The sequence below is a fragment of the Schistocerca piceifrons genome, chromosome 3 (assembly GCF_021461385.2).
Source record: "Schistocerca piceifrons isolate TAMUIC-IGC-003096 chromosome 3, iqSchPice1.1, whole genome shotgun sequence".
In the NCBI taxonomy this organism is placed as follows: Eukaryota; Metazoa; Arthropoda; class Insecta; order Orthoptera; family Acrididae; genus Schistocerca; species Schistocerca piceifrons.
The window spans coordinates 956,847,643-956,859,350 of NC_060140.1; the positions used below are offsets into that span (position 1 = coordinate 956,847,643).

General features: G+C 41.2%; 1 protein-coding gene across 1 annotated transcript; it reads right to left on the reverse strand.

Moving 5' to 3' along the window:
- Positions 1 to 617: 617 nt before the first annotated feature.
- LOC124789264 (piggyBac transposable element-derived protein 2-like) lies at positions 618 to 1,421 on the reverse strand. Its single transcript, XM_047256561.1, has one exon. It carries the CDS (start codon positions 1,419 to 1,421, stop codon positions 618 to 620), a length of 804 nt encoding a protein of 267 aa, XP_047112517.1.
- Between the last annotated feature and the right edge of the window lie 10,287 nt (positions 1,422 to 11,708).

Consider the following 11,708-nt stretch of genomic DNA (forward strand, 5'->3'; position numbering starts at 1 on the left):
ATATATTACATACGCATTGTTTACACCAATGACAAGAAGATCAAAGAAAATTCTCAGGTAATACTTAATCTTAGCCTTACTGTCGATCTCATAAGTCACTTTCTTCTGGTCCATAAGGTCCACCCCTCCCATCCACTTGTACTTTCTTATCATAAGAGGACACTGAACATGGATCTTTTCAGAAGAACCGGACTGACGCCTCTTCACTGTCATACATGGTATTGGGGAAATAAAATTAGTCAGTAGAAAAACTGGTTTGTTATCCATCCATTTAACGATTGTCAGACCATCGCTACTGAGACTGTATGAATCACCTCTTTTCATTTCCTTGTCTGGAGGGAATGTCTTTGGGATGTTTTTACGATTGGTGCGCACTGTTCCACATTATCTGATATTTTGTAAACCGAGGTAATACTGCAAAGCTGGAGAGTTAAAAAAGTTATCTATGTAAATTTCACATCCCAGTCCAGATAGTGATTTTGTCAGTTGCAGAACTACTGACTCACCAAGCTGTACTTCAGGACCTGAGTTTTTTTGCCAGTGTATAAATCACACTCAAATAGGCAGCCAGTTTCCGAATCACATCTGCTCCACATTTTGAAAACCCATTTTACTGACTAATTTTTGACATACTGTCGCATAATATTATGTCCTTTGAATCTGATCATATGCTCATCTACAGATTGAGCCCTAGTTGCACTAGGAGATTCCTGGAAGGTTTTGTTCAAATGGGTAATTACAGGTCTCACTTTGTATGTGCGGTCTTCCTTTATTGACTGATCTGCATTGTTGGAAAAATGTAAGTACTTTCGAATCTCTTCAAACTGATGTAGTGGCATAATCTGAGCTATGTAAGGAACACCTAAATCAGGTTCAGTTGCCCAGTAGCTTCTAAATGTAGGCAAAATATGGTACCCCATTACCAGGTTTGTACCAAGAAATGCCTTGATTTCATATTGATTTGCGCTGAATGTGTTGCCTGATTGTTCTACACGCAGAATACTTTCAGGAATTAATATATCATGCACCAAATCTTTTAGGCCAATAATGGAAGAAAAAATTTCAAATGGCTGTGGCATTTCACGATTTTCACTGACACTAAACAAAAGCACTTTCCCAAATTCATGACTCATGTTATCACTGAACTGTCTTGGATGGTAAGTTCTGGACCGTTTAAATTCTGGTAAATCTGGAAGGGAATCAGGTATCTCAGCATTTGGTTCTGATATTTCGTCTGTATGCCTTCTTTTGCTAGGTGGGCTACGTATTTCTTTTTCAGGATCTTCTATAATAACATGTTCTCTTTCATCTTCTATATCTCCTTCAAGTAACAGATTATCTTCGTCATCACTACTGCAAGCCTCCAAAATCTGCATAACACTTTCATCAGTGATGAAAAATTCTCTTTTTCTGGAGCACATGACTTAAAAGCAGATTTAAAATTATACCAGTACAAATGTTTTCCGCTTATTTAATAAAATGAAAGATAATATATTTTAAACTGAATTTTAAATACCATTCTGCTCGTTTTTTACATAATAGTAACGATTTCATGACATTCAAAAACAAGTACACAAATTACCATTGTGGTACATTGGGACAACTACGTCCCAAGGAATGAAAATAAAGATTTAAACTGATGAAATACAGTTATTTTCTAAATGAATGGTCTAAAGTAAAAGAGAAACTTACTGGAATATACTTTCAAGCTTTGACAGTAAGGCAGAGAACACAATACACATACAATAAGTGAATAAATTTGTGTGTCTGCTCGAAGTGGGACCCACCAACAATAACCGACGACTAATGGTAGTTATAGTAATTTTTGCCACCAAAGATGTACGATATTAAAGAAAACAAATATCTCTGCTTCAAGTAGAGCGTCTGCAGCACATCAACTGTGATTACAGTCCAATTAGTAAGGTGATTTATATGTGGGACAAATGTGTCCCATGTACGTGAAAGGGTTAAAATACGTGTGTTGCCACCCAAAAAATTATATAGTGCCGTTCTTTACGTCATGAATTTTCAAATGAATTTTATAAACAATTTTCTCTCAAACTTTGTTTATTGCTCTTTACAGGCTTAATTATTGATGAATCTTAACAAATGACTACGGTACTCGATCAGCTATTACAAAACGTTGTTAATGAGTGCTCGCTCATCCATGTAAGTTGTTGTTTACTATTTTTATTAATCTTTCAGTATTCGTGATATCTACCGATTTTGAGGTTACTATAACTGTTGCGTCTCGTGACTTGAAATAAAGATCGATCTTTCAGAAGGTGCATACTGCTGACCACAATCCACTGCCGCATCGCTCTTCACCGTAAGTTACATAGTTTTCGCGTAATGCGCGAAAAACCAAACAATGCCCCAAGCTGCGGGCCACGTGGCCGCCCGGCGGCAGAGACCGTCCCGCCGACCGTTGCAAACCTGCGTGGGCGCGCCACGCGCTTCCGCTAATCGCGCACCATGTAGTGTGCTCGCTCTCCACAAAGCAATCCTTGCATACTATAAATATTCATCTAGTAACGGGGGTTTGTACCGTCACAATACTCCCACTTGCCAGCGCATGCACGCAGTAAATGCGGTAGCAAGTAGCACCAAAAAACACACAAAGAGAGTGACCGACCAGTCATGTTAAATTAGTCTTAAAATGTTAACAATTTACTTAACAATCTAGTCCGCTGTGGCATCACCCTAAACTAAATAAAATTCCCTGTGTCTTTTGTGCTCAACAAAAAGAAATTTGTACCATATCTGTAAATAACTCCAAACCAAAAAATATTTTCCTTAACCATGATTCTAAATTCGTGTCTTCTATGTGTGCGTATGTAGTACAAGAGGCCTGGCAAAGCAAAACAAACACAAACAAACAAACAAAACTTCCTTATTTCGGGCAGCATATTATGCACACCTCATTGTTTCCACTCAATCTATTCACTTTGGAACACGTATCATTTATCAATTTGTTTCATAAGCACTATCACTTCTCGCTGCCTAAAATGTCTTCCAGGGATACCCCCCGAATAGACGTAGTGCCACAGCTCCCTACTCTGGCGCTATATCCTGTCCTCTCACTAGCACTACCAGGGAACGCACAAAATCCCCAATGAAAATCTCATATATACGAAAGTTTTCCCCATTTACCACAGAGTGGTCCAGCCTAGACCCATCCTCATGCAAACCAGAGCTGTCACAGCTAATACAGAATTTCAGGGCAAACCATTACTAAGAAACAGCCGAGAGCAACAACTGGGTAGTTGTGCCCAACAATTTGTTCAATACTAGATTAGAAATGCCCACGTCATTGAGGCAGCACTGCTTGGCGACAAAGCCTCCCTAATCAAAATGATACTGATAATGTGGCAGGAATCATACAGATTTTAAATAATATCTGACTGTTGTCATGGCTTGAGGGCAGAAGCTAAAAAAAGACAAAAAAACTTTACTTGATTATTACATAACATCAATTAAATTCCAGGGTTTGGCAATGTTTCCCACCCAAAAAACTGACTTAATCTGCTTTTAAAAATCTCTATTAAAATTCACCTATACACTTTGTTAAAATATCCTCTATTCGTATCATCTAGCCCAGACTGAGATTACAAGGAGCAAAATGAACTAACTTTAATTTTACAATCCCCATGCTGTGTTGCTTACCCTAATATTCAGTCCACCAACTAGACCCCCACGCACCAAAGGAAGTTTGGTGTGTCTACATACAGAACCCAGTGCAAAATATGTTCAAGTTAACAATTACGCCCCAAATTTCTCAAACAACATAAACCTTGTGCTGGAGCCCCCATGCACCAAAAATTAAGCAGATTATATATATAAGTCCAACAGTTATTCAGACACCACAACACATAATGTTTACTTCTCCAAAAATTCTTCTTAGGCTCATTAGGCTTCATCCCGAGTATATATTCAAAATGTACCACTCTCCCAGGTCTCGCTGAGAACACATCTTTATTCTCTACCAGTAAATTATACAGTTCTTCCCTCTCACTGTCACCAATACCCTCTGTCTCATAGTTTTCCTTTTTATCTCCTCCTCGATTCCTACTTCATCCAACATGCACTGGGCCATGTGCAAGCTTGCCACTAGATCATCACCTGTTGCCTTTACAAATTTTGTCTCCTTTATACATCCCCCAACATTCAATTCCAATACCTGTCCCCCACAGTTAATATTTGCCCCGTATTTATTTAAAAAATCTGTACCCAGAACCATATTTATACTTAAATTTTGAATCACCAGGAATGGGTGACTAAACAACCCTCCACCAATGTTTACATCTAACACAGCCTCCTTCCTTACTGGCTTGCTGTAATTACCAGTAGCATTTTTTATTCTAATCCCTGTGACCGGGAATTCTACCATTTTGTCATTCCTGATATAATTGTCGAAACCCTCTGCTATCCCACTGACTGTACTACCTGTGTCCACAAAGGCTACTTCACTGACTTAACCTATCTGAACTTTAAATATTGGTTGCACCTTCCTAAAATGTTTCTGCTTGAGCTCCACTTCTGCTAAAAGATCCTCCTCCACTTCATAAGCACAGTATTTTTCCATAGTGCACGCCTGACCCCCATTGGATGATTCTATTTCATTATCGCTTCAAATATTACTTCAAAAGCATCTTTGTGTTCTTTATTTTCTAAGCCCAACCATCCTAATTTTCTGGAAAATCTAAACTTCTCCTTCTCCCATACCTTTGGTCCCAACTTCTGTATATACTTAGAAAAATTCACCCAATCACTTGCATCAAAATCACATTCACTCTTCCCCATCCAACCAGTATTCTGTTCAGCCTCTTCCATACCCCCATACTGCTCATCCTCATACACTACATAATTATTCACCTTTTCAACTTCATCTCCCTTGTCACACACTAATTTTCCACAATATGTGACCCTGCAGTTACTCTCCACAGCACATCCTACCATTTCATTTATAATATCCCACCTTAAACCATCAAACTCCTTATCCCCATCAAATATTTTCTTGAGTACATCATAATATGCCTATGCTCAACATTTAATTGCTTTAAACTGTTCATATAATTATATTTCCCTGCTGTCCAATTTTCTGGAATATACTTTTGCATCAATTTTGCCCTTGCTACTCAATCATTTAAGTTCAGATTCCCCCTTAGTTGGAATGGCGAAGGCGGTCCTCTGACTACTACACTCTAATACTGTCTTCTCCTCTCTGTGTTCCACAGACGAGAAACGAGAACTTCCAACCGCAAGGACGGAGTTCAGGTAACGTCTCAACGTAAATATAGGCAGAGGAAGTGCTCTCCATCACTGAACGCTGCGTACTCAACGACGACTTCCAACCCGGAGGCCAAGTTCAGAATCGTATAAGTTCACAACAGTAGAGTGCCTAACCGTTCTAACTGCAAAATCTCGTGAGAGCAAAGACAGCAGGTCAGTCCGTACCAACAAGAAGCTGATACTGAGCGACCGTCACACACGGGAGTTCAAAACGGAAGATCACGTCTCTCCAGCGCTGGTTTCCCAGCAGGGCTTGGCTCGCCACCATCGTTAGGTTAGGTTATGTTAGGTTAGGTTAGGTTAGGTTTGGTTTGGTTTGTATTGGTTTCGTTAGGTTAGGTTAGGTTAGGTTAGGTTAGGTTAGGTTAGCTTCGGTTAGGTTCGGTTCAGCTCGGTTTGGTTCCGTTCGGTTCGTACGCTTCTGAGTAAAAATCTTTGGAAATAACCCAGGCTCTGTGGTTTCCGAGGTGCCGCTTCTTCGTTCCTCTCACCTGCGTCCAAGATTTTCATTGTTTCCGACATATAATTCTTCCTGTCGCGACTCCGTTGTGCTCCAGCGCTTAGGTGTTAAGACGTCCGTCTTGCTATGTCCTGTGTTTAAGCAGGACCAACACACCTGTGTGGGCCTTCCACCCAGGGCTTGAGTTACGTCTGCCGTTTCATTCCCACTGGCGTTCGAACCTCTATTACTATAGGCAATCATTCATTAAGCCGTTTTTATGATAAAGACACTCCGTCATCTTTCATGCAATAAGCGTGAACAATTATTGACAAGACGTACGTGACAGTGTCAGACTCCTTTATATATTCATATATACGATGTACAACCTACCACATGATACCTAATTGTGGTTGTAGACGACGGCAAATTATGTGGATGAGTGCTTGTAAGGTGCGAAATTATACCCACCTCATACAGTTTTCTTTACTCATCCTGTATAATCAGGATCCGTTTTAATACCACAGTGTAAAAACGAGTGCAGGCACTGTGTGGATCATATGTAAAAAAAAGTGTTTTGCGTAACATACAGATCTTTTATCCATTAAGTGTACACACTTTGCAACGTCAGGGGAGTTTCTAGGTAGGAGACGAGGTACTGGCGGAATTAGAGCTGTGAGGACGGGGCGTGAGTCGTGCTTGGGTACCTCAGTTTGTATAGCATTTGCCCGCGAAAGGCAAAGGTCACGAGTTCGAGTCTCAGTCCGTCACACAGTTTTAATCTGCCAGGAAGTTTCATATCAGCGCACACTCCGCTATAGAGTGAAAATTTCTTTCTAGAAACATCCCCCAGGCTGTGGCTAAGCCATGTCTCCGCAATATCCTTTCTTCCAGGAGTGCTAGTTCTGCAAGGTTCGCAGGAGAGCTTCTGTGAAGTTTGGAAGGTAGGAGACGAGGTACTGGCGGAATTGGAGCTGTGAGGACGGGGCGTGAGTCGTGCTTCGGTAGCTCAGTTGGTAGAGCACTTGCCCACGAAAGGCAAAGGTCCCGAGTTCGAGTCTCGGTCCGGCACACAGTTTTAATCTGCCAGGAAGTTTCATGTCAGGGGAGTTGTTTGAAGTGAACATTGGATGTATTACGTCAGTGAAAAATAGGTCATCATATGAATCAGACCGTCATACCTGCTAAAACAGAGTTAACAGAAATTGGCAATTTCTATTATAGTGAAATAAATACTCGCGACTTCTCGTCGCTAAACGGAAGAACAAACTCAGCGCTACCTTTAAAGTGATTGTATACCGTGCTGCGGCTATTGGTTGTTCACTGCAGGACAAAAGTTGTAACTGCAGTAGCTCCGCGTTGCAACTGGAAAAATAACAATAAAAAAGAGAATTACGCATTTTTTCTCTACGATAGTAACTGGAGAATAGCAATCAATTACAGTCAAGTGAGAATATCCTGCTGACAGTCGTATGTCCGATCAGGATTGTCCATTGTCATCGAAACACACTGGTGACCAAAATTAAAGCAACAAACGGAAATTTTGCAAGGTTGCGTTCATTTTGCCGCAGAACAGTATAAACAGGTGACTGTAGAAACAATGAAAAGAATGCAGAAGGTAAACAACTGCGACATGCATAAAGGCAGACAAAAATGTCCTTCGTTTTTTCCAACTTAACGGATTTGGACACAGATTCCGACGACTGGTTAATGTGCTCAGTATGGGGTGTGACCACCTCTGACAGCAACACAGGCCTGACAACGACGGGGCACGCTGTGAATGACGTCATCAGTCTCATGTGAGGCACTAACACCCGTTTTTCCTGCAGAGATGCTCGCAAGTCCGGGGGAGTGGTTGGTGGATGCTGACGTGATGGAAGCTGTCTCTCTAGTGGATCCCGGACGTGCCGTATGGGATTCAAATAGGGAGAGCAAGCAGGTTACGCCAAGCGTGCAGTATCTTTTGTTTCGAAGGAAACATCAACCACCCGTGCTGTATGAGGTCGAGCAATATCGTCCATCGATACGAAGTCTGGGTCCACAGCACCTCGCAACAACAGCAGATGACGTCCCATGATCTCTTCACGATACCTCACAGCGTTTCAACTTTGCTGATTCACCCGTACAATTCCATGAAGAGGGTTCAAGTGGGTAAACATAATTCCTGGCAACGCCATCTTCGATATAGGCCTCTTTCCGCAATGTTTGTGTCGCGAAATCGTGTTCCACGTTCCCTCCAGATGCGAATCCATCGAAAATCACTCTCCAGACATAAATCGGGACTCTTATGTGTATACAGTATTGGCCCATCTTCGACCGTGCAGGTGGCATGTTGACGACTTCAGTTTAGACGTTCCCTTCTGTGAAGAAGCGTCAGAGGTAGACAATAAAGGCTATTCTGCCGAGGTCTGCACACATTTTGCCTCGATATAACACGTCCAATGGATGCTCGAGTCAGATTCTAGTTGCCGTGCAGTACTAAGGTGGTAATGCCGTGCACTTACAGCCAAATGACGATCCTCTCTTCTGAAGTCACACGTGGTCGGCCGTGACTGGTCTTTGGCGTACAGTATCGATCTCTATAAACTGTCGCGACATCCGAGATACAACAGAACGATTCACATTAAGCCATCGGGCCAAATCAGTTTCCGGCTGTCCTCCTTCCTTTCTTTTTAGTGTGTGCACAGCGATTGTAGATGTGGGGTTACCCGGCAAGCACTACCTCGTTTCATGGAAGCCCTGACGTCATCGTTGGCATGTTTGTCCGTTGACGGGAATGCCATCTTCCGTGCTGAACACGATCGCACAGACGTCTGGATGACACTTTGTATGAGTATATCGTGAATTAGACACAGGACGGGGAAGTAGCAGTTTGTTGCTTTAATTTTGGACACCAGTATAACTGCAACTTGTACCACATACCCAAGAACATACCACGTCAGATTTTTCTGCACGATACTCTAACAAACATTTTATGGGCGAAAGCCACATATTTCTTTCGAGCAACACTGTACAGGTTTTCTGTCAAAGCCGACCGCGAGAAGACAATGCTGTCGCGTGCTGTGAAAATGCGCGGTTTTGTTTCCATTCTCACAGTCAGTTTTAACCACGATAGCAGGACAAAACAGGTTGTATACACAGCTACGTACTTTGTAAAATCCAGGATGGAATGTAATAACAATATGAAAAGCATAGTTCAGTGTTTCCCAGCCTTTCTGAGGCCATTACCCCTCAATACAGAGAATTTCTTCCACCACTAACAGCACAGAAATAAGCTTTTGTTCTTCTGCAAAGAACTTGGTAATAATCCTGGACCATCACCTTCACTGGACTAAACACTCAATTGCAGTCTAAGAATGTATGAGAGTCACTTCACTCACTACAGAAATATAAAAAAAAAGTTTCCTTTCGAGCTTAAAAAGAAGCTTGTAGGGTCACTTACACTCCCTATACTCGACTATGGTGATGCTATTCTCCGAGGACTTTCATAGGAAAGCTCAGGTTGGAACTGGCGACGAATGCTTATGCACGACACATTTGTGACATTCGCTTTTTCGAGCGTATCATTCCTACCCACAAGCAATTACCGTGGCAACGTGCCAATAAGCATACAGACTACCATACCCCACGCTTCCTTTATCGTCTTCTCAATAACTGCATTCCCTCTTATTTATCGTCAACTTTTACACTGCTATCTGCACAGCAGAGCAGAAACACCAGCTGTCAACACCGCAAAATCCTCTACATACCAGCACACAACACCGCCATATCGTCTAAATCATTCTCCGTATCAGGAACCCGACTCCTGAACTATCTTCCACGAAATATCACAGAAACCAAATCCCTTCGAAGCTTCAACAGACAGCTGACGGCCCACCTTCCACCACAATAGCCATCTGTTCCACACTCAGATCTGCAGCGTCTCGCAAATTACCTCTACCCCACAACTCCCCTCCCCCCCCCCCCCCCTCCCACCGGCCCCACTCTCTCGTCAGCAGAGTTATCTACTTGTATTTGATCTGGTAACTCTAATCATAGACTCAAATGTACTAAAATAATTTATATAATTTCTTGTGCCATTTACTATTATTATTGTCATTAACATTATTTTTGTTATTATTATCATTGTTAGTGTCAACTATTACTATTATCATTGTTAATATTATTATGACTATTATTAATGTGAAACTTTTTGCGAAATCTTTGGTATGTATTTTCCTGGTCAGATGTGAGACAGGGCCTTAAGGTGCTAATCTGGTCAGGCTCAATAAGCAATAAATCAAATTAAATAATAAAATTACCCCTGAGTGCAATCAGCTATTATCGGGTATCTCGCACCAGTAACATTATCAACATCAGTGCCTAAGAAAGTTTTAGAATAAAAAAAAAATATTCTGTTTGAACACTTTAATTTTTAGAATGACCAAAGATGGTTTCTGTCGGGTTTTTATTATATCGTGAACAGATGATACTGCTTATTTTAAACAATCTTTTTTTTTATAGAATTTTGGAGCATTTAGCAGTGCACCACGAGTGCTACCTCTTAACTTCTCTTCAGAAACGAAAGCTAACCACCCGCATTGAGGATGGACACTTGTTACGAAAAAGCTTCCTCTGCACCACTTCTGCCGGCCGCAGTGGCCGAGCGGTTCTTGGCGCTTCAGTCCGGAACCGCGCTGCTGCTACGGTCGCAGGTTCGAATCGTGCCTCGGGCATGAATGTGTGTGATGTCCTTAGGTTACTTAGGTTTAAGTAGTTCTAAGTCCTAGGGGACCGATGACCTCAGATGTTAAGTCCCATAGTGGTCAGAGCCATTTGAACCATCTGAAATTACTTCATTGCTGGACTCCGTACTTCTGAACTGGTCGAAATTGGAAGACTTTAGGTGCCAAGGCTTTATGTCTGACAACTACTGCTACTAATAATAATACTGTAAGCGCCCTGAAGCAATTTAGTAACCATTACTTAGTTACTGTTGTGTTGTGCCGTCAATAAAATGGATTATCTATTGCCAAATGAACAATGAAACAAATTGTGGTCCACTGAGGTAACTAACTACAACTCAGGGAAGGAATTTTGATGAGATATTAAAGCATGTGTGATGTATACATTTCAATAATATTACCATAGATGCAAGGCACAAAGTAAAACGCCTGTGTGTAAAAAGTGGACTATGTGAGTAGAAGACATTCAAACATTCGTTTCATAATCTTTAATCTCAACCAAAGTGTGTTGCTGGTTAAAAAAAAGATAAGCACTGGTAACGTAGTAAATAGTATCACAGTCTTAGGAAATAGTGATAATGATAATAATCTTTGAAAAATATGTTAGTTTCGTAGCCGTTACATAATCGAATTCTCCGTTAACGTGTGTGTGTGTGTGTGTGTGTTTATCTCCAACGAAGGCCCTGTCTGCACAAAACACATTTTCTGACAAACCTTTTTTTGTGTCTATCTGCGACTCAGCGTCTCCGCTATATTGCGGGTAGCAACTACCCTTATCATAATATTGTTACAACTACGTGCTGTCTTGTTTTCTTCCTCGCAATCGGTTTTAACAAAAAACCTGTATATTAAGAAAGTTGTGTTTACGAGCTTACATCAAATCAGCTTGTGATTAAAGTAGTATTACGCTGTAAGTACTGTCCAAAACTTGCAGTTATTGGATGTGCGGAATAATGTCATTGAAGCTAGTCTCCGTACAGATTCAGCACATGGGGAAGTCCCATACCCCACGTACCAACGAACGCAATAGATTTACCCAATCGCTTTAGATGATATGAATTTCCATGCAAGGTTTCGTTTTAATGATAATAATCAAGTCTCAGTCTCAGACTTTCAAATAAGCTTGAATTTTATAATTAAATGTTTCTTTGAGACATTTAAGTGTCTTCATTATCTACGATCATCATCGAAGCAGAAGATAGCATTGAAATTTGTGCTGCAGCCGGGACTCGAACCTGTCTCTCCCTGCTCCC